This window comes from Nannobrachium achirus, assembly GCF_963921795.1.
Source record: "Nannobrachium achirus genome assembly, chromosome: 18".
Taxonomy (NCBI): domain Eukaryota; kingdom Metazoa; phylum Chordata; class Actinopteri; order Myctophiformes; family Myctophidae; genus Nannobrachium; species Nannobrachium achirus.
The window spans coordinates 27,502,974-27,527,209 of NC_137825.1; the positions used below are offsets into that span (position 1 = coordinate 27,502,974).

Sequence of the window (24,236 nt, forward strand, 5' to 3'; positions counted from 1 at the left end):
CCCCGTAGAGGGCGACATTTCACGCCATTTCACGGAAGTGACATCACACTTCGCTACTGAATTTGTGCAGTTGTTAAATGAATCAGTGAAAAAACAACTAATAAACAGAGCACAGGATTGTTTGTGGTCCTTTTCATTCCTGTACACATGCTGATGTCCTGCTCTGTTAAAGTAACATTTAAACTTTTTGCTACCATACCCCTGTATTGATCCTCACCAATGCTCAATTAGGCTATAAGACCATGCCATTTCTATCTACTTGCTTGTGTCTCAGAGGTAGTGGATAACTCGAATGTACCTGATTTCAAGATAGATTTCTATTTTTATTGATGCAACAAAATAACTTTATTTTCCAGGAAAACAAAGGTGTTACTTTCCATTAGCTTATAGTTAGAATTAATAGTGAGGATTGAAATATGTACCATGTTGAGCTTAAGTGAGGACCAATATACTGTATGGAGAAAAAAGAAAGTGTTTCTTTAAGGAATGGGAATTGTCATTTTGTCTTGTGATATGTGCATTAATGTAAATGCCCATTCAATTGACAATGTCTATATGTCTGTCTCTGCATTACTTATGCTTTATTTTCTAGACCCTCGGGCCTTCAGTGCTGGCAGGCTTGGCTGTGATGATCCTTCTGATCCCGTTAAATGCAGCCATAGCCATGAAGACACGAGCCTTTCAGGTACTTGCAGTCATAGACAATGTATAGTAGAGAATACTAGACGTCAAAAGCCTTTGAATGAAGAGTGTGCTCACAGTAAAGTGCTGTTTAATGCTTATAATGTCTAGGAATATGATCTGAAAGAATAAAAAAAGGGTGCATGGCATGCCTATTTTCTCATGTGCATTTTAATGTATTATTTTAGTCTTTTGTGTACTTATTGCAAATACACTGTACACGTACATTTATTAGTAGTTTGCATGAATGTATTACAGGTGTGTCTGCTACTCTGCTTTGATTTCATTCTCAAACATGATCTAGTATGCAAAGGAAATATTCGCACATCCACTTGGTTCACAACTGAAACAATCATGAAAAAGGTCCTGCACACTGCTCCTGCTCAGCAGCATCAGTTGGACGTTTTGGTCCCTCTGGACCTTCATCAAGAAACACTTGATGAAGGTCTTAATTAGGGATGGGACGATATGAAAATTTCATATCATGATTATTGTGACCAAAGAAATCGCGATTTACGATATTATCGCAATAATCAAAATATCCCCAACATTTTTGGCAAAGAGATTTGGTAGAGAGTGAAAAAAAAGACCTCTGTGCATCCAGACATCAAGTACGTATATTATAAGTACATTTTAGCAATAGAGGGTTTAAATGGTACCGGATATGCAGCTCGGCAAATAAAAGGTGAATTGATCCCAGTGAGTGACGGAGGACGATTTCACGATAAAGTAAATCTCCCCAATACGATAATCATGAGTGTTTTTGTATCGCGATAAACGATAATATCGCTTATATCGTCCCATCCCTAGTCTTGATGAAGGTCCAGATGGACCGAAACGTCCAACGCACCTGCATCCGAACGAGGTGGACGTGAAAATATTTCCTTTGCATGGCTTTTCAAGCATGAAAAAGATGGCTCTGATGTCTGGTGTCCTTGAACTATCCAATCTCTCTTCTCTCTCTCTCCCCGTCTCCCTCTCTGCCCGTTCTCGCCATCAGGTGGAACAAATGCAATACAAGGACGCTCGCATCAAGCTGATGAACGAGATCCTGAATGGCATCAAAGTGCTGAAGTTGTACGCCTGGGAGAACTCCTTCAAGGACAAGGTCCTGGAGATCCGGGAGAAGGAGCTCATCGTGCTGCGCAAGACGGCCTATCTGGGAGCCCTCTCTACCATGGCCTGGACCAGCGCCCCTTTCTTGGTACGTTCCGTCCATTCACAGACGGTACAGTGGGGACATTGCACGCCTGAATTGAGCGGACTCCAGCGAGCACTTATGTAGATGTAATGCCAAAAAAAAGAAAAGGAATGAAATGAAAAAAGACAATTGCTGCATCAAAAGTAATCAATAAACCAGGTAGTAGCTGCAGGCAATGCTGTCGCATTAGGGCCCGGAGGGGGAGGGGGCCCGCCACCGCTCCCAAAAAATATATATATATATATATTTTGCCCACCGGATTGAGAGGAGACACTATTGACTACACTATAAAAATTGGTCAAACATTGGCCAAATTGTCAAATAATATATGAAAGAAGGAAACATTTTGAAAATAGCTGATCTACACGCTCACAAGCTTGTTCACAATATTTATCTGTGGAACCGAGTCAAACTAAATGTAATGCCTCAACTCTTATAATTTCAAGTGGTTATCAGGGTGGGGGGTGCCCAGTTAAAATATGATTCTTTGTGTGTATGACCATGTGTCTTTCAAAGTGTTCTTCCATGGTGTCAAATACTGGTGTGGTCACATATCCAAGTATGTTTCCATTGTACCAAATACTGTTATTTGACCCCCCAGTGCCACATATTTGACCCCCCACATGTGATGTCCGGTGGGTCTATCATTCATTATCACCAGCACCGCTCACTTCACACAGGTGTGATTTTTTTAAATGGTCCCCACAAATCTCGAAAGTAATCATGTACTGTATTCAGTTGACATTTTGATTGCACAGCTGCCTTCATCTGTATTGTTATCGGAATGATATGTTTATGGACTAGTGAGGAGGTTCCACATCACCTTATGTCGCATTGCCAGCATTTAATAGAAATGAACAATAATTCCTAGTTTTCTGCGTTTTAGTTTTTATTTATAAGTTTACAGTATTTCTGGGTAAACTGCAACAGGAACTCTTGGCAAACAGCCGCTGTGTAGAGAAGGGCGTCTGCCAGGCGCGTCTTTTCGTAGGAAAACAATGGTATTGTTTATTACTTGATTCTAGCAATGCGTTTCGGTGTGACACCCCCATTAGTGTGATAATGTACAAAACTGGCACCTACTCCACTGTTAAGCCATTACTAGGTTACTGTAGCTAGCTAGTGGTGTTCGGCGTCATTTGGTTCCGTTGCGGACCAAACGGTCGTCCGGACTGCTGTCGGAGAGTTTCGTGCCTTGGATGTACGAGTGACCTTCTCTCTCTCTCTCTCTCTCTCTCTCTCTCTCTCTCTCTCTCTCTCTCTCTCTCTCTCTCTCTCTCTCTCTCTCTCTCTCTCTCTCTCTCTCTCTCTCAGGTTGCCATGACGACGTTCGCTGTGTATGTGACTGTGGATGAAAATAACATCCTGGATGCAGACAAGGCCTTTGTTTCCCTCTCTCTCTTCAACATCCTCAGGTTCCCTCTCAGCATGCTGCCGCAAGTCATCAGCAGCATTGTGCAGGTAGGAGACCTGGTTTTCAAACTTTCAATTAAGATTTATTTTTAAATTAAAAAAGGTGGAATGTTTTCTATAATGACCTGCCCAAAATAAGGACGTCAGTTTGAAAATGGTTAAAATGCATTTCTTTTAGAGTATAGCATTTGCCTCTATATTGGAAAATGAGTGAAATGAATGAATGAATGAATGAATGAATGAATGAATGCACAAAAAGTACAGATATAGTAAATTAGAAAATAATTCATAACTTTTTGCAGATGTATATATTGCAATAATGTGCCAAAATCCCAAGGCACACCTAGACTTATCTCACAGCACACTGTTAGGAACCATTGCTTTACTGTACTTTACTTTTGTATTGTACTCTATTCTGCTCTGCTTCTCGTTTTCTCTCCCCGCCTCTTGTCCCCAAACCTCTCTCTTCTCCGCTCCACTCCTCTCTACTCCGCTCTCCTCCCCTCCTTTCTACTCCTTTCCACACACACCCACGCACACATCACTCACTGTGTGTGTGTTTACTCTGTCCTGTCAGGCCAGCGTCTCTCTGAAGCGTATCCAGAATTTCCTGAGTCACGATGAGTTGGACCCTGAGTCAGTGGACAGGAAGAACACGCCTACAGGTAAAATAAAAGCATGGCTGCTCCCATCCTCTTAACATTACACGTGCTCCTGTGCTCAGCGGTGCGTATAATCCCAACTGACTAGGAAGGTCGTCATGGCGCCGTGCCAACATTAACACATCTGCTGCCTCTTAATCTGAAGGTTGCTTGGTGCCTCGGCGCCACGTCGTTTCCTCCGTCGGCCGCCGCTATTATTTTGAAGGGCCGGAAGGGGGTTGTTTTTGTTTTTTTGGATTATCACTTGACGGCAACGATTACGTCATCTAGTCACATGACAGTGTGCGACAAGAAGATGAAGATGGCTGCGCCCTGCCTTTTGCCTTGTTTACATTTAGATCTGCTGCAAAATGTCTCAAAATGGCTATTTTGTTTAAATGAAGTTTCTTTATGGGCCTCGCCATTGACTTAACATTGAGGAGCTTCACTTCGCGTGCACGCCCAACGTGCGTTGTAAACAAATCGCCGACATTACCGATGCGAGCGGGACCGGAGCGACATTAAGTAAGTAATAATATCTTTACTGTATATACAGTAAGATTCACAGTCCTCACCGTCAACGGCGCCATGGTATTAACCCTTTCAATGACAATCCTCACCGTCAACGGCGGCGAAAAAGTTAAAGGATGTGCATTGTTATTGTCTCAATTCAGTGCTATTTCCTGCAATGGAAATACCACTGTTACTGCTCCTTGTGCCCACATTGTCTAAAACTGGTTGGGTTCTTAAAATGGAAGGTTGTAGAATCAGTCATCAACAATTAGTCATCAACTTCACATTTGTAACTGTCACTGTATGGCTGAGAGTGATGGGGGTTCGAGTTTGCACAAGTTTATAAATGCCTTTTGTTTGTCATTAGCTATATGTTGTCGCCAGTGCAAAAGCGGTGTGCTGATTATAAAACTGATTACTTTTGGTTGTCTAACAGATTATTCTGTGACCGTTGTCAATGGAAAGTTCACCTGGAGTAAAGAAGATCCTCCATCTCTGCACAAGTATGTTGAGCACTTTCAAAACGTTTATACACTAACACAGATCACTGACTCTTTGGCATGTGGTTTGGTCTGTGTTGCTTTATGTTACCTGCACAACAAGTGCTACTATAACAACGTGATCCATTTCAACATGTGTGTGTTTTCATGCCTGAGCCTGCTGATTTTCAAAGTTTTCCATATGCATACTACTTTAGTGCCTCATATTTGTACTAGTACCCCCTGCAACTGTAGCTGCTAATGGTCCTAGGATATCTACTTTATACTTTACTTTATTTGTTTATTTGGTCGATGCATGTTGACGCAAATTCAATGCATGTACATAAACACAGTCAGCTGAACATGATCTCATGTAAACATTTTAGCTAAACATTTAGCTTGAAGCTCATTTCCATCCGTAGTCCCCACATATAGGAATACAGTAAGTAAAGGCATACAAAGGGACAAAGGGAGTGCTTGTTTTCAGTGATGACGACAGAGGCGTGCTGTCTCAGGCGACCTTGATCCATGTGTGACACCGCCGAGCGAGCGCGCCGCCGTGTCGAGCGTTGTGAAGGTCGCATGAGCTAACTCAGCGCCGTTAGACGTTGTAAACCAGGGGGCCAGAATAGTAAATGTAAACACTGGTATACAAAGCAGAGAATTTTAAAAGCTTTAAAGTGATCGAAACTTTAAAAAGCTTTTCCAAGATGTAACAGTGGTGGTAAGAGTATGGTTTTCCTGTCAAAAACCTTTAGTGGCCCTCTTAAAAAGCTGCTCTACTTGCTGCTGTTCTCCCCTTCCCAGTCTCAGTCTGATGGTGCCCCAGGGCTCCCTGCTGGCCGTGGTGGGCCATGTGGGCTGTGGGAAGTCCTCGCTGATTGCTGCTCTGCTGGGGGACATGGAGAAACTAGAGGGCGACGTCTCCATTCGGGTAAGCGCAATAGCCTCACCTGGTCCCACAGGATCGTACTGGTCCCACAGGATCGTACTGGTCCCACAGGATCGTACTGGTCCCACAGGATCGTACTGGTCCCACAGGATCGTACTGGTCCCACAGGATCGTACTGGTCCCACAGGATCATACTGGTCCCACAGGATCGTACATGCTAGTAGCAGGCATCATCACATTGCCTTTCAGTTCACATGTTATGTTTCATGTATTTATTGATTTTTATTTTCCGTTTGAGAAATCCAGAGAATTTGAAATGCACACATGGTTCACGTGTCCTAAGCTCAAAGTCACATAATTCTAGTTCCTCACAAATAATGGCCTCTCCATCTCCATCAGGGTTCGGTGGCTTATGTGCCCCAGCAGGCCTGGATCCAGAATGCCACTCTGAGGGACAACATTCTGTTTGGGAAAGCTTACAATGAGCAGAAGTATTGCTGCGTCCTGCAGGCCTGCGCCCTGACCCCTGACCTGGAGGTCCTACCAGGGGGAGACATGACAGAGATAGGAGAGAAGGTGCTGATGGGAATGGGTCTAAACACCAATTGTGCCTTTTGTCTCTCTTCTTTACGTAAATGCCACTCATGGCTTTGCTTTCAGCCATCATTTTCCCAGTTCTGATCTTTTCTCCCAGTCTTGACCTTGTATCACCATATTTCAACCTTTTACTTTTTTTTTCTTCTCGTAACTTAAAGGAGAATTCCAGACAAGCCGTTGTCTTACCTCTGGATATAATAATATCAGATTACGGTAAGAAAACGGTTAGTCCAGAATTCTCCTTTAATGCCCTACTCCATCATACAATAAAATTATGGAATTAAATGATGGACAATTACAATTTATAATACATTATAATAATAGGCTTTGGACAACAATTAAAATGAATAATAAATGAATTTGCTTTTGGACATACAGTACAAAACAAGGTTTCCACCCGACAGCAACGAATTGTCTCTTTCTCCCCCAGGGCATCAACCTGTCCGGTGGCCAGAGGCAGAGGGTGAGCCTGGCCAGGGCTCTGTACAGCGAGGCTGATGTCTATCTGCTGGACGACCCCCTCTCCGCCGTCGACGCCCACGTGGCCAAACATATCTTTGACAACCTAATTGGCCCCGAGGGGGCACTGCAGGGCAAGGTGAGGACAGGAGATAAGTCTTTATTTAGAGGCTGACACTTTACCCTCACCCCCTAACCAAATTAACCTCCACGTCATCCTGTCACTGCGCTTCCTGGAGCCGGAATTATGAGAACCAGAGTTTTCCGGGAGAGTGAGCGCTTGCGCGCCTGTGTGTGTGTGTGTGTGTGTGTGTGTGTGTGTGTGTGTGTGTGCGTGTGTGTGCGTGTGTGCGTGTGTGTGTGTGTGCATGTGTGTGAGTGTGATAGGACTGTTTGACAGTGCACAATCAAATCAAATTAAATCATTTTTATTTATAGAGCACATTTAAAAAAAAAAAATTCCGTTGTACCAAAGTGCTATACAGACATTTCAACGGCACGTTTCATTTCATCACCAATACACAATAGTCTAGATTTAAGACATTTGCAGCAAGTCAGACTGAGACAATAAGGGGGTCATTACATGAGGTCGATTTTTTTGTAGACGATAGTTTTTACTATTGATTCGGCCATTTTGACACACGGAGACGCGGTTTCATGACCCTAACCGATACTTTTCGGAATTCGGCTCTGAAAGTGCATTTCTGCGGTTTCGCATTGGTTTCGCACCGGTGTAATATAGGAAATCGGCGGCGAGGGAGAGTTTGATGATGTCATAGCCCCCTGCTCCCCCTCCCCTGCTGCATACAGTGTCAGTCTGTCATACTAACCGAAAATGTATTATTATTATTTGTGTTGTTGTAGGCCTAATTAAAACCCAGAAAATAGCCAAAACTGAACACATAGTGATCTATTAGCCCAAACCTCATTTGGAAAATATCAGGAGTAGGCTAGCCTATATGAAAGCCTTTTAAAAATGTTTATAGCCTACAATTGGAATCCTTCTCCAAACCAATCAATTACAACTGCCAGCAAAAGACGTAAAGATTATGTAGGTCAGATCAATATCAATTTAGTATTTAGCGCAGCTGGCTACTATACAGCTCGTTTGACAGGAGTCGCAAGCCCACTAGGCTACCAACAGCTCTCCTCTCATCAAAGTTACTTTAAACCAGTATTCCATTCTCAGCCAACTAATTATTAAATCCATTTATTTCCGAGTTTCCAAGAGACCGACCATTTAATGATTATTAAAGCCCATAGTTGTGCGTCCCTCTCTGCCTTCATGTGCCGATCCATCCACTTGCAGTGCAGCCGTGCTGTTCTGATTGACAGCGAGGAGCTGTAAACTGTACACTTTATCATGTAACATTTATGGTATTCCAGGCAATAATGCATTCCCCTTGTTTTTACCTAAAAACTGGATTAATTCTTCAAAATGTGGACTACATCACGTCACAGATGCAGCGCACTCAAGGTAATTATTGTGTCTTATCCAGATGCTTTGCAATTAGGCTACTCACACGAGTAGGCTAATGAATATGCTGACAGACAGACAGACAGACAGACAGATAAAAGAAACGGCTCATATCACAAAAAAACGTCCTCCTATCGCTCCTAACTTTTACTGTCCAGTCAGAGTCCACGAATAGGCCACTCGCTCATAATGTCACAAAAAAAAGAAAGAAATTCCTCCTCCTCCGGTGCTGCTGGCCGCCAGCAGCGTCAGTTCTGCAAATGCAAAGGTATGGCAACATGGCTGTTGTCTTGCACGTGTGAAGGCACGCATGCAATACACCAGTCATGTTGCCAATACTTGTGTGCCTCTGTAGGCTACTCCGTTCGCAGCATGTTGCGTTATAGGTCTACTTCTGTGTTGCAGATAGAAGACAGAACTCACTTTATATAGCCCATCCCCGTAGATAATGTTCAGAAATATGCTCCATAGGCTATAAATGTTCCGACCTTCATCTTCCAGGTGACTTTTGTTGGTGTTTTTCACTTCACCTCGCTAAAAACCTCCTTTTGCGGGACTCATTGAATATGCGAACAGACGATAATAATATGGATTTGGGAGCATAGCCTAATTACAAAGCATGTCTCATTAAAAACAATATATATTTTATAGTTGAAGGGTAAATACACAGTATAGGCCTATGTAGGCTGGGAACATGACACATTTTGCTTGAATTCATGCGTTGTCAACTTGTATAAACACAGAAAAACGAACCAACAACCAGGTGTAAACGCGACGTTTTTTGGGTAATAAACCCAAAACGAGACCGGCAGCGTTTCCAATCGTCCTGGTATAAAGACCCCCTAAGGTAAAAACAAAGAGATCGGGGGCAGATCTAACTGAGAATGGAATGCTGTTTCATGTCCGTAGCACTGAGCAGTGAGTATACTGAAAAGACGCATGTCTTAAATCAAAGACAACATCTTTTGCATAAATCTCTATGTGGACTAGACTGTTTTGAGGTTTTGTTGCCCAGGGACGTTGGTGTGCTAGTATATCATTCTCTACGGATGACCTCTTAACCACATAAAGGCCTCATTATGCTTAGTTGACTGGGCTCCCCCAGGGCTCACAACACAACAACGCCTTGTAGATCTGTAGATGTGCTGTTTTTGCAGAATGTTCGCCCCAGGTTTGGGAAACAAGGGTGTTTAAGTTTGTCTAGTCTATACCAATGCACCCAAGACGACTTTGTGATGTCCAAAACATTACCAGCAGCGCAGTGTCGTATGGTGGCACGAACGGTGCAAGCGGTTGCTTCGGTATCTTCGCCCCACTTCGCTTCACCCCCACTCCACCCATCGCGTCCTGACAGCCAATCAGCATTGATGTTGTCCGGAGACACGGAAATGTTTTGGGTGTTTGGTGTTTTTGTTTTTTGGAGCGGTGAAAGCGCTCCCAATAGACAGGTATGTCCGTGGGTATGTCCCTGGGTGGCTGGGTGGCTGGGTGGCTGGCCGTGTCCGTAGCCTGGCAATACCTTGAGTGGCCACACACAACACACTAGTTAAAGGAGGGGCGCTGTTTTGTGCAGGCCAGGCACACTCACCACTCACTCACACAGACACACACACACACACGCACGCACGCACGCGCGCGCACGCACGCACGCACGCACGCACGCACGCACGCACGCACGCACGCACGCTCAGATTCACCGCTCCACTTCGAACCGAGGTTTGATTTTTTTACGGATGTTTCGCCTTGATTCCAACGGGACAGGATTTGTTTTTACCAACGCGGACCTGCACGACCAAAGTGAAGCGATAGAAGCGACTAGAATAGAAGAAAGAGCTTCAGGTTTGGACGCAGCTTACCAGCAGTGTTGTTTTTGACAGCAAATTTTGGTTTTAATTTAGTCACCTGAAAAGTATTAGTTTTAGTCTAATTTTAGTCGACTAAATCTACAGTTGATTTAGTCAAATGAAATGTATTTTGGCAGGCCTTGATGGCATCGTAATAACTGATTTTACATTGGAAATAGCCGATCTACAAGCTCACAACAACGTGTCGCGCTGCGACGCGTTGTGAGCTTGTAGATCTGCTATTTTCAGCACACAAAACCTGAGAGCAACCAAACATAAAATGACTCTCTTCTCCACTAGTCCCTCCCTAACGTTTTAGTCTTGTTTTTATTTTGTTGACGAAATTGTCAATATATTTAGTCTTAGTATTAGTCATCACAGCTTAGTTTTTATTTCGTTTTTATTTCGTTTTCGTCAGTGAAAAAAACACAGTCGACAAAAAATGTTGTCATAGTTTTAGTCGACAAAATCAACACTGCTTACCGGTGATGAATTGCTCCCTGTGGTTTCCCTGCAGACCCGTGTCCTGGTGACGCATGGCATCAGCTTCCTGCCCCAGGTGGACAACATAGTGGTGATGGTGGAAGGCAGGGTCTCTGAGATGGGCTCCTACCAGGAGCTGCTCCAGCAGAACGGAGCCTTCGCCGAGTTCCTCCGGAATTATGCCCTGGAGGACTTCGTCGAGGACGAGGCGACCGGTGGTTAGTGTGCTCTTTTAGCTTGTTTTTTAGATGGAGTCGACTGTAAAGTGCCTGGAAGTTTGCATTTACGCCTCGAATTATTGAATGCTTTAACCAGTGAAAAATAGCAGATATACAAGCTCACAGCGTGGCACCGAGTGCCGCGCTGCGAGCTTGTAGATCTGCTATTTTTGAAAAAGATGTGAAAATGTGTGCAAATCTATGAATATGTATTTTTAGAGCGAACGTTTGTAACTCAAATTTTGCTTCTGGGGGGTCCCTGGAACTAAATATTTTGAGATGGGGGTCCGTGGCCAAATACATATCATTTTGGGGGTCCTTCACATGAAAAGGTTTGAGCTCCACTGACATAGTAGTCTCTCAAGAACAGACTAACTGAGCTCCAGTTGAGTGAAAAGGACCTTTTCTTTGACAATGGCTGGCCAGATTGCTGACATAGAAACATCGGTTTTTCAGAAAACCTTAGAAGGATTCAAAAGACACTTATAGAATCGGGTCAAAATTCAAATTTTCACGATTTTTCTATAGTTAAAGCATAAAATAATGATACACAATAATGTGTACCCGTTCTAAATGGGTTAAGTTGCAATAGCAAATGAGTTGGACCACATGAAGTGTAACCAAAATAACGCATGTCATTTTTGCAGTGGATTTCCTTGAAGAAGACGAGGAGTCCTTCCACGATGACACCCTGAGTAACCATATGGACATGGTGGAAAATGAACCGGTCTTCAATGAAGAAAAACGAAAGTTTATAAGGTACAGATTATGGTGCTCTTTTATTTTTTTGCTGTCTGCAAAGTAAATTAGCAAAGGTGTTATTTTATTGGGAATTCAGAAATTGCTGAACCAAAGAGGATGACTGTAGCTAAATATGTTAAAGTCATTCTTGTGCACTTGATCAAAGTAAAGCACAGAAAGGCTTACACAGGGTCTAGTATGGAAAGAAACTAAGCTATTTTGTAGAGTTTGGTACAGTTATGGTCCTGACAGCTTATTCTTTCTTTTTGATAAGCTGCCCTCAAAATAATGAATGAATTCATTCATTCATTAATTTGCCTCCTCTTGTTACAGGCAGATCAGCATCATTTCAGCGGACCAGGAAAACCCCAGAAACCGCTCCGTGAGGAAGCACACGTGCAGCATGAAGAAACCCCCAACCCAGGACCCCCAGGCAGAGAAGAAGCCCAAGTCCGACAAACTGATCCAGGCAGAGACGGCGGAGACCGGTCGGGTCAGTGCTTTGTCTCTCTCTCTCTTTTTGTCTCGCTCAGTTTACTGCCTAAACTGTAACTAATCCTCTCCTCGTTCCCAGGCAAAGAGTTGAGTTGGTAATCTTACGTATTGACTCAAGAACTGGTTGGGGCCGGGGGAGGCTGTGCATGACTAAAGGATTAAAAGGGTTTATCTATGGCCATGTACAGTATACTATAAGATTAGCTTGATAGGGGACATTTCTGACATTGCAAACATTACCCTTGCTATGATTCCTATCTGAGACTGGCCTTAGGTTACCTTTAGGGTTAGAGCAGATCTGCCCCCTGTTGGTGAATAGTGCAGCTTACATTAAACATGACTTAATCTAACCTATTGAAGGAAAGCGCTTGGAGGAATCAGAGAACCACTTGGCATAACCATAGCCGACACCATCTTTGAAAGTTTAGGGACCGGATGTATACTTTAACTATGTATTATAATGTAATTATTACCATCAGAACCACTTGAACATAGTATCCCTATTCTGGGCAGTAAGTCATAATAGGTGAAAATGTGTAAATACTAGTCCTGTGCCCGGGGGGTTTGCACAGTATATGAGGACACCCAGACCGGTGCCTGCTGGGCAGAAAGGTCACCATTGACGTCCAGTTGTGCAATATCTGTCTGTGATGTAGGCATTCTTTCAGCATGCGGCTGTTACCATGGTGGCGACACTGTTTATTATCAATGATGTCAGCATGCAGACAGATGGCGGACATCATCGCCAAATTTGGGCATCGTTTCAGCTTGCAGCTGTTACCATAGTGGATGTCACCATGCTCATCTCCAAATTTGGCACACTGTGTAGTATCAGTGATGTCAGCATGCTCATCTCCAAATTTGGTCATTGTTTCAGCATGCGGCTGAAACAATGCCCAACAATGTCCAGCCGCATGTTTCAGCATGTGGCTGTTACCATGGTGGCGAAACTGTGTAGTATCAGTGATGTCAGCATACAGGCGGTCAGACGGACAGACATTCGGGAAATTAATAGTTAAATATTGCAACGTAGATCAGCTATTTTTACCCGAGAGATTTGGTGTTGAGGGGAAAAAGGAGCGGGCCAAGGATAAAACCCTGGGGGACTCTGGTCAACAAAGTATATAGGGTTTAAATAGCTACCCTCTCCTCTTCCACCAGGTCAAACTGAAGGTTTACATGGAGTATGCCAAGGCGGTGGGTGTGGTGCTCTCCGTGATCATTTGCATCCTGTACGCCCTCCAGAATGCCGCGGCCATCGGAGCAAACGTCTGGCTCAGCCACTGGACCAATGACGCTGCACAAAACCGAACAGACGTGAACACTAACAGCAGGGTGGGAGTGTATGCGGCACTGGGCATCACACAAGGTGAGAACAGGTCTACTGTTAGTGGGCGGTCAAAGCGGCAGGTGTCCTTTACAGCGACGTTTCGGCACGTTGCCACCTGTATTCATTAACTCTAACGTTCTGGGGACATGAGTCGTTCAGGTCAAAGCTAAGGATAAAGAGAAGGGGGGGACAATACAATAACAAGCCAACTTGCCAGACATAAGACCGTTTTTAGTTGTTGTACAGCAACATTATTTATCATAATATGAAAAGAATCTAAGCTTATTCAGCTCTCAGTTTGATGTCTATATGTTACCGCTAGAGAGAGGTGCATTGGCTTTGGAGTAAATTAAGAAAATAAGATCTGTAGCAAACAATGCCATATTATATTAACATGTTTTGTTCAGCAAGATAATCTCCACAAATCAACACACCTTATGTTCAATTATAAAAAAGAAAGCACAAAATCTCTTCAAAATGAAAGGTTGAGATATTAATGGCTGTAACTTATGGACTACTATTCAGTTGACAATGACAGTAGAAAATGTGTAGCTTCCACACAGCCTGACCTTGCTGTAAAGAAAACTACAATTTGTATGTCTATGGGACATCGAACAGGAATAACTTTGAGGTTCTCACAATATTTGCACTTTGGACTCTGGCTGCATGATAGTATCTCTCTGTATACAATGAACTATTATAGGATTAGGCAAGAACACTTACTGTACACACTACTGTTGAGTGTGTACTGTTGCGTTGCATGCATGTGCCATATCTCTTTATGATTTATCCATTATGCATCATTTCAGCCATCAGTAATCAGTTGAACATGTAATGGACTGTTTATTTATATGTTTAGATGATGTAGTATTATTGTGACATTACTGCTATCCCTCTTTCAGTGAGAGAGCGCGCACACTTAACGTGCACACGTCTCGCATCTTCGGATTCAGGAGAGGTGCTGTGTCCGTGTCTCCCTTTAATTCTACAGTCCTCCTAAATCCACACAAAAGCCTTAACCCTAACATTTTATCCTGCCCTCTCCTCCACTGGTGAATCCCCTTTCCCACACCCCCACCTCCATCTCAATGTAGGTATTCTGGTCATGTGCTCGGCGTTCACCCTGACCATGGGGAACATCGGCGCGGGCAAGAAGCTGCACTATAGCCTGCTCGACAACAAGTTTCACACGCCACAGTCCTTCTTTGACACCACGCCCCTAGGGCGCGTGATCAACCGCTTCTCCAAGGACATCTACGTGATTGACGAGTCGCTCCCGTCCACCGTGCTCATGTTCCTGGGCTCCTTCTTCGCCTCTCTTTCCACCATGATCGTTATCATTGCCAGCACGCCGGTCTTCGCCGTGGTCGTGGCGCCCCTGACTTTCGTATACGTGTTTGTCCAGGTACTGGATCCGCTAACCATGGCTCCGGCCCCGCTGCGGACGTCCAATAACAACCCCCTTTTGCCCTTGTCCCCCCCTCCTCTTCCTCTCCTGCTCAATGCAAGTCTGCGAGCACTTCCTGTTCCCAAGTGGCACTCTGCATGGCTTCCTGGTGCAGCAGCTTTTTTTTGTTGACCTCTGAACTTTGCCTTCGTTCCTCCTCCTCGGCCGTCGCTGTTCCCGGGTGTGTTGACCGTCCGCTGGTCTGCTCTGTCCTAATCGGTGTGCCTTTACTTCCCTTTTAGCCCCCTCACAGCAGACCACACACTTCCTGTCCTGCCTGCAGTCTGCGCTGTGTGTGCGCGCACACGCACGCACGCACGCACACACACACACACACACACACACACACACACACACACACACACACACACACACCGCATGTATGTATATTATTATAATGCACACATGCAGGTTGCAGTTTGTTGCTTTTAACATGCTGAGATAGTCTCTTGTTTTTTATTTATGTCATTACATTAATCACCACAAGAGGTAGCACTTCTTATGCTACACACCAAAAACTCATCCTACTGTATTTTTCGCAGTCAGTTAAAAATGAACTCCAGTCATAACAGCAAGACCTATTTAATGTGGGTGAGTTCAAATCAGTTCCATCACCTGAGAAGCACTTTTATTCTATCATTATGAGTACATAAATTCACATGAAGAAGTATGATATACAGTACAAGTACACACACACGTATGCGCACACTCATAAGTGCACGCCCCGTTACATCATGCACATCAGCCAGGCCTCAATATCTAGAACGGTGCTTCTCAAACTTTTGAAGTGATGTGCTGTGAGTCTGTTTTATTTTTGAATAGCCAACACATAAATGGATAAAGTGGATAAAATGATGATGCTTATTTGACTACTTTTGCTGGGGAGCCAGTCCCAAGGACCCCAACAACTGAACTAGAATTTCTGAGAACTGAGAACATGGGCTGATAGTATTTACGGTCTATGACACAGGTGGAATATTTTCAACTGAAAAATGTTCATATTGGCTGTCAGATCTCTGCCTGTCAAAGGTAGGGGTGCCCACACTTTTTTAACTCTTAAAACTACATGTAACCAGCTCAACATGATCTACCCACCAAAACAATGTTTACCTTTGGAATAACGGCGCTGGTGTTACACATTAGACAAATGGGAAATAGTGTGTGTGTGTGTGTGGGGGGGGGGGATTGTCTTCCTCCCATTCTGTATAGAAGTGGTAGGTTTTCGGGTTCTTTGCCCCGCACATTTCTTTTTTTTTGGGGGGCTTTTATACCTTTATTGGATAGGGCAGTAGATTGACAGGAAATGGGGGGAGAGATGGGGAGCGACATGTGGCAAAGGTTGTCCGGATCGGGAATCGAACGGCACCGCCGCCAGGCATCAATGCCTATGTGGCAATGCCTAAGTGGTGCTGTATGCGCCCACATTTTACTGTACTGTATGCGCACATTTTTAATATAACTTTGTAATACTACTGACGTTTACTCACAACAATGAAGCATTGCATTGATGCTTTGCCTACTATAGATGTTGTGAAAGGAGCCGACAGGAACAGTTTTGTATATTCTTTTTTATAAGAATTGGGCAGATCGTTATGCCCATATATACTTATGGTGTTCCATGTTGGAGTTCCCGTTGGGCAGATCTTTATGCCCATACATGGTGTTCCGTGTACAGGCCAATCGGTGATGTCAGTACTATGACATCAGAGTATGAAGTGATGTCAGCATGCAGGCAGACGGTTACCATGGCGGCGAAACTGTGTAGTATCTGTGATGTAAGCATGCAGATGGTCAGACAGACATTTGCTAAATTAATAGTTCGATATATCCTTTAGGCATGTCATGCCTTTGTGATCTACTGTTAGATCACGTCTACCTTTTGGGCACCCCTTGGGTAGAGGATATAGAGTAGCTCACCTTTGTAGTTATCTTTAGTGATGTTTGGCTCCCTCTGGTGGCTGGTTAGGGCAGCTAAACTAATTTACTTGCCCCTTTCTGACTACATACATTGGTGTTTGGATGTGTTTTGGGGGTTTACACACAAAATCTTGTTTGTCCCTTGTAGTAGAGGGGAACCTTTACCAATGAAATTATGCCAAAGGGAGAAGATACTAATGCCCAGGAGGCCCCCCAAAAATACCGTTAGTCAAATTTGAGAAATCGACACAGGGAGGACATTGTTCCTGGTCCTCACAAGAGAAATAGTTGCTTTACGGTTAAAAAATATTAGGCTTACAATTAGGAATACATTCGAGTTGGGGTTAGGATTAGACTTTTAGAGGTTAGATTTAGGTGTTAAGGTTGCTTTGTCAGCTTGAAGATTTTATGTTTTTGGCTTTTGGGTTAAAAATGGCACGCACAAAGTAATACACAAACGTGTGTGAGAGAGAAAGAGAAAAGTGTGTGTTTTAGTTCCCAGGTTGCATATGGAGGCTGATGATGACTGATGAATGATTCAAACTAAGTCAATCCCACCCCACCTACAGTATATATATAGAGAGAGTGAGAGAGAGAGAGAGAGAGAGGTATATATATAGAGTTGTACAGTGGTTTTGCACACAGAAAATAGCTACATCTCAGGCTCACAATCGCAGCTCGATAGCTGCGATGTGTCCCACACTATGCCTAGTTAACATTTACATTTAACATTTACAGTTACTAAGTGACAAGTGAAGCACTCCAATTAACATGGGTGTCTGATGTCACCTGTACCCTCCCTCCATCCCTGCATCCCTCCCTCCCCACTCTCTCAGGTGTGCTGGTGCTGGCTAACTGCCTGCTGTTCCGGGCTTACAGCATGCTGCGCGCGGCCAAGCTCACGCACGACAACATGCTCCAGGGGGTCTTGCGGGCGCCGCAGGCCTTCTTCGATTGCGTCCCCACCGGGCGCCTGCTAAACCGCTTCGGCAAAGACGTGGACACTATAGACATCTACATTCCAGAGAATATTGACATATGGATGCGCACTTTCTGGTACACACTGAATGTGCTGCTCGTATGCTCTGTCCTCACCCCCATGTTTCTCCTAGTCGTAGGCCCGTTAATGGCGTTCTATTGGTGGGTTCAGGTAAATAGGACGCCAGTTTGCCAATTCATTAATAGCATGCTGTCTGAGAGTGTTGTTGTGTGCTTTGTCGGAAGACGTCGTTGTCGTCATTGGATGTGACGTGACGGTCACGGCTGTCCTAGTGTTGTAGTGGCAGTGAGGCTTGGCCTCCCGTAGTCTGCAGTGGGCCAGTGGAAGCCTCTGAGAGGCTATTTGGCGCCCTGCATAGTTTTTAGTGACGGCTGTTCTAGGCAGCAGCACCACTGGAAATAAGAAGGGGGAATTGGCGATCGAACCACCGTGAATATCAGAGATGCTTTTTAAGATGAACATTCCAGGAAACAATAAACTTTACAATTCAGACCCATGTCTGACACTAAGATCAGAGCCCGACCATTTAATCGATTGGATTCAAATCATCAATTTTTTTTGACAACATCGGTAAAAACTATTATTAAGCCGATGTGTCCCAATGTTTAACCACTTTCAAACTGGCATCCCTATTTTGGTAATTAAAATACCGTAATACATATACAATGACTAAAAATGTATAGTTGTTAAGTGGTTAAATACAATAAAGTTAATTTGTGTATTTTAAAATGACTTGTTTGCTAAAGCTAAATATTCTTTTCACATATATATTTTTACCCTTTGCAAATAATCAATTCCAAGTTTCTCAATTTGATTACAACTAAATGTTGCACTTTTGACCAAATATTAGTCACAACATTGGTAATTGGTGGGCTAGGACTCAATAAGACCTCAAACATCTGGCATCGGTCAGTCTCCAGACTCTCCACTTCAGATCCTGTGGTAGCTGATGAACAGCCGTTCAGTTATTTGTGCTTGTAGTGGTGTGTGTAGAATTGGGCATGGTTTGTTTTAACCATTCTTTGATTTTGATTTATTTCATTATCAATCAATTCTAATGATTGGGCACTGTTTTATTACGCAGCACTGATTCATGCAAAGTAGTGGCTTTTTAACTAGCATTTTTCAGAACACTAAGTATAATTGCATTCCATTCCATTTTTTCTTCGTTATGTCTGAGCCTTTGGGGTGCAGTGATTTAGGTGGGAGAAGACGGGATTTCATCCTCAATCCTTTAGTTTGCAATGTCCTTGAACTTTTTCATGAAAAATAAAACCTCTTTTCTTTCCTCTACTAACAATCAAACTGAAAGGGCGATGAAGGTTATATGATGATCTAAAAACAATCCTGTACCTGGCCTCAAGGTGGCGTAGTCAGTCAGCATGGAGCATTGTGACCCCTGCTCACATGTGCCTTAACACCAATTAATACAGAAACAACTGACTTAACAAAAGGCTTATATTTGCATTAATGTATGTAAATGATCTAGGAGAACTATACATGCATCAAGTTGTCTACTACCTAAAACATTTTCCTTTCCTTGAGTAACATCTTTATATCATTGCTTCCTTGTTGCATGGCCTTGTTGCTTTCTGCATTTTTTACCATTTTACTAACAAATGGGCTCCAATTGAAGCTGATTTACACATGTCCTATCTCACCTTAATGAATGATGCTTATACGCTATGGAGGGAAATTGTTAAAAGTACTCTACAGTATGAAGCCAAAACAGTCACTACAACAATATGATAGCATATAGGCAGTAATATCTTTTGAAAATGTTACCTCAGGTTTCTAGTTTGTATTTAAACTACTGTATTTTAGTTACATAATTTACATCATAAATATAATATATATACATAATTTGTAATAGATATATTGCATATTTTGAGTTAGAAATTACATTTGCTTTTAGTTTAGGTTTGAAAACACCTGCAGAGTTTAATATCAATTTTTGAAGAATTGTTATGGACTGTAGACCGAGACACTGTCTCTGAATACAATTATATCATTTTAGCCGGCACTACACTACACTGTTTCCAAAGCATGAAACAAATCAAATCACCAGATCCAACATTCTATTGTATGGTGTAAACATGTCAAACGTCAAATCAAACACTGACATCAAATTAGCTCTGCAGGTGTTTATCTGGCTTTTATTGCTGTGGGTGTGTGCGTGCGTGCATATGTACATTTGGGTTTGTGTGCTTACTGTATGCATATCCTAACTTTGATTGTCTTGGCTTGTGTAACGTGACACGCACTTATAATATTGTGTTTTGTTTCTCTCCTCTGAATGCTTTGTAGAGGTTTTACGTTGCCACATCAAGGCAGCTAAAGCGTCTGGAGTCTATCAGCCGCTCTCCCATTTACTCCCATTTCTCTGAGACCATCTCTGGCAGTAGTGTAATCCGAGCCTTTGGCAGGAACTCTGCCTTTGTTCTGCTGAGCGATATGAAGGTGGATGACAACCAGAAGAGTTACTACCCTGGTTTAGTGTCCAACCGGTAGGTGTCCTCCTGGCGTCATCAATGCTCAATGTTCCTATTATTCATCATGGGACGTGAACAAATTCTTACACAGCCATTGGTGTGTGTGTGTGTGTGTGTGTGTGTGTGTGTGTGTGTGTGTGTGTGTGTGTGTGTGTGTGTGTGTGTGTGTGTGTGTGTGTGTGTGTGTGTGTGTGTGTGTGTGTGTGTGTGTGTGTGTGTGTGTGTGTGTGTGTGTGTGTGTGTGTGTGTGTGTGTGTGTGTGTGGTGGGGGTGGTAGGGGGTTATGCACTGTACATCCAACTGCTTTCAACCTGGCGTACATATGTTTAGGCATGTACTGTAGTTATACTGTAGGTCAGTGGTTCTCAACCTGTGGGTCGGGACCCCAATTATTTTGGGGGGTCCCCAGATGATTGGCTTAATGTGAAACATTGTTTTCTCTCTCAATAGTAAACAAACCACCATAAGGTTTAAGTGTATAGAGGGTATCTACACATTTCTAAAGTGACATTTTAAGGGCTTTTTAATACCTCTTCTAAAATGTCAAATTAAACATTGGCCAAATTGTCAAATATTAGAGGCAGAAATTGTGAAATTGCGTTGCAAGGCGTTGTGAGCATGTAGATCTGCTTATTTCACAATAGAACCGTGTTCTACAAAATGTAATTCCTCAACTCTTAGTGCTTGCCAGGGTGGGGGGTCCCCAGTTCAAATATGATTGTATTGGGGGTCGCAGCCTGAAAAGGTTGAGAACCACTGCTGTAGGTGATGGTATTTGAAAAAGAATGAACAAAGTACTGCTATAGCAAAAAGGCACACCTGGACTCTGTCTGGGAACCACTGGTGTAGAGAAAATACTATTTGTCAATCAAGTCAAATTGGAACATCGCCACTAACACATGTTGTGTTGTTAAACGTATGTGCACATGGCACTCTAACATCTGTTCACATAGTTGTGCAGTTACTTATTTACAGCGTAGTCCTAGCCAATTTGTAATTAGCCAACCAGACATATCAATTACAATTTTACAAGTCAACAGTTAATACAGACATGAAAACACATTTGACTCTCCTTATTTCAGATACCGGAGAGAAATCTTTATCCATCTATTTTCCTAAAAATGGATTCATCACAGTTTTCCACCTATTACACAGTGAGACACCTACAGTATATTAAAAATCACACCCGTGTGAACTGAGCGGTGGTCGTGTGTGGGGGGGGGGGGGGTGCCTGTGTGTGTGTGTGTGTGTGTGTGTGTGTGTGTGTGTGTGTGTGTCTGGCCTGGCCTGAACAACAGCGCCCCTCCCTTAACATGTGTGGTCAAAAAAGGTACTTCAGGCTACATACAGACACGCACACACACACGCACGCACGCATACACACACGGCCACGTATAGGAGACGGTGTAACCACCGCTCAAAAAGACATGTGAAATTGATTGACAAGAGGGTTGACACTGTATGCGCACAGTGTTGTGTTGTGTCCAACTCAGGGTGCACATTTATTGTAGATTTCTCTTACAGCATGAGAACTTATATGTGGGTATTGCACACGGACAATATTTTAGTTGGAACCAACTCTTTTTTTGTATTCATTCAGTGCATTACAATGCATGTCAACCTGTCCCTTTTATTTTTTGACAAAATACTAAAATGTTTCCTTGCCCTAAATGTACAATAACCATACCACGGTCTGCTATTTCTGCTGCGCGACACCGACACGCAACAAAGTATAACATGACCCTTAATGGTGTGTGTGTGGCACTGTTAACACTGTATTTCCCAGATGGCTGGGCGTACGCATTGAGTTCATTGGAAACTGCGTCATACTGTTTGCTGCCCTGTTTGCGGTGATTGGGAGGGACAAACTCACCGGTGGACTGGTGGGCCTGTCTGTGTCTTACGCTATACAGGTACACAAACCTCTTGTCTCAATATTTTACCAATGGTGTAAAGTAGGGGTCTTCAACAGGGGTCAGGGACCCCTAGGGGGTCCTCAGAGTTACTACAGGGAGTCCTCCAAATCTTTGTGTGATAGAAACAGTTTTTCTCCTTTTTTATATTAACCACTTGCCAAAAATATTTTCGTCAAAGATGTTTAGTCTAGAGGGGGAAAAGAGAAGACTAGTATTGAGTGAAAGGTCAAGTTTATTCAGTATTGACGGTTCAAGTGGTTAAAGATCTGAAAACAAAATTGACATGAATCTAAAACACACTGATGATTGTGCTGTCAAACAATGAAACTATATGGAATCTATGAAAAGGTCGTGGGGGTCCCTGCTTCATCTCTCTCAAATAAGAGGTCCTTGGCCTGAAAACGTTGAAGACCCCTGGTGTAAAGTAACTAAGTACATTTACTCAGCACTGTTCTGTGCTGTACAATTTTGATGTATTTGTACTTTACTTGAGTATTTGCAATTTTCAATACTTCTACTAGTTTAGATTGTGATTATTATTACAAAACATGCATTAACCACTTCAGTCCCATATACATTTTGGCCTTTTTAAATTATACGATCTACAAGATCACAATGCGTCGCGATGCGAAGCATTGTGAGCTTGTAGATCTGCTATTTTCCAAAGATTTGTATACATATGAAAACTTGAAACAGGACATTCTGCGTTCTGCATAAGAGTACCTTCTACTTTTGGTACTTAAAGTATATTTTGATAACAGTTTACAGTTTAGGCATTTAGCAGACGCTTTTAATCCAAAGCGACTTACAAGCAGGTAATAACAATGCTTTTGTACTTTAACTCAAGTAAATTTAGAAACGCATTTAGAATGGAGTATTTCTACATTGTAGTATTGACACTTTTACTTAACTCATTTAGTGCTAAAACCGAATAATTTCGGTTCTAAAAAACGTGTGCCATGTGCGAAAACCGAATTTATTCGGTTCCTTTTTTTTTTTTTTTTTTTTTTTTTTTTTTGAAAAATCACATTTTGATCTTTAATCTGACAAAGATCTTTTGTTTTGCGATGTTGTCCATGTGCCTAGGACATCCAGTGAGCAAGTGATCACTTAGAATCCTCTATAAAACAATAGACTGCCCATTTCTCTGCCTTTTATTGTATATTATACAAATGTATGGTTGATTTCTGTGGTGCACGCAGCACAGTACGGCTTTCGGCTCTGACAGCCAGAGGTGTCAATTGGGTATGGCAAGTTATGGCAGCTGCCATCCCTTGGCTACAGGGGAAATAATAAAATGTATGTATACCTTAGCAACAATGTCTGTTGCTAAGGTATGGCAACATGACTGTTGCCATACCTTAGCCATACAGTCATGTTGCCATACCTTAGCCATACAGTCATGTTGCCATACCTTAGCTTTTGCTGAACTGACGCCACTGCTGGCAGCAGCCCCTGGGCACTGCGTGTGAACAGATTGCTTGTTGAAGAACCAAAGTCGTGGTCGCGTTCGCCGGTCACTGAGGTTAGGGTTGGGCCAACTTGGGGGTTAGGGTTAGTTTTATGTGTCGGAATACCTGCCCGTAGTTGGCTGCGGACCCCCGGAATTTTGCTCGTCTGTGGATTTCACGATCAGCTCGGATATCATCTACGCTACGGCCGTTGAAGCTGGTTCCTCACGCATGCATATGGATACAGTCAGGTACACTACTAAACACAAGTGGGTTTCTAACTGACTGAATGTAGAAGGAGGATGGATCGCACAGTGGCAAGAGTTGATGTTTTCTTTATTCTTGCATTTGCATGGATGAGAAACAAACGTTTCGACTGTAAGCCTTCTTCAGTGTGTGCTTCTTCACTGTGTGCGATCCATTCTCCTCCTACATGTTGATCTAAAGGGAGCGCGGTGGTAACCAAAACGTTTACTAACTGACTGAATAGCATAATAATCATTGTAGCACAGCACTGCACGCTGTTATCGCTAACGCTATGGACCAGAG

The 24,236-nt window shown here is 43.1% G+C and overlaps 1 protein-coding gene across 1 annotated transcript in view; it reads left to right on the forward strand.

Moving 5' to 3' along the window:
• Positions 1-24,236, forward strand: part of abcc3 (ATP-binding cassette, sub-family C (CFTR/MRP), member 3) — a 65,592-nt gene that overhangs the window by 30,019 nt on the left and 11,337 nt on the right. Inside the window, exons 11-25 of the mRNA XM_080747897.1 lie at positions 593-685; positions 1,682-1,885; positions 3,197-3,343; positions 3,873-3,960; positions 4,886-4,952; positions 5,736-5,862; positions 6,220-6,396; positions 6,848-7,015; positions 10,715-10,898; positions 11,546-11,657; positions 11,973-12,132; positions 13,296-13,503; positions 14,559-14,869; positions 20,136-20,335; positions 22,107-22,233. Coding sequence (XP_080604023.1) covers positions 593-685; positions 1,682-1,885; positions 3,197-3,343; positions 3,873-3,960; positions 4,886-4,952; positions 5,736-5,862; positions 6,220-6,396; positions 6,848-7,015; positions 10,715-10,898; positions 11,546-11,657; positions 11,973-12,132; positions 13,296-13,503; positions 14,559-14,869; positions 20,136-20,335; positions 22,107-22,233 — 2,373 coding nt within the window. The remainder of the gene's footprint in view (positions 1-592; positions 686-1,681; positions 1,886-3,196; positions 3,344-3,872; positions 3,961-4,885; positions 4,953-5,735; positions 5,863-6,219; positions 6,397-6,847; positions 7,016-10,714; positions 10,899-11,545; positions 11,658-11,972; positions 12,133-13,295; positions 13,504-14,558; positions 14,870-20,135; positions 20,336-22,106; positions 22,234-24,236) is intronic.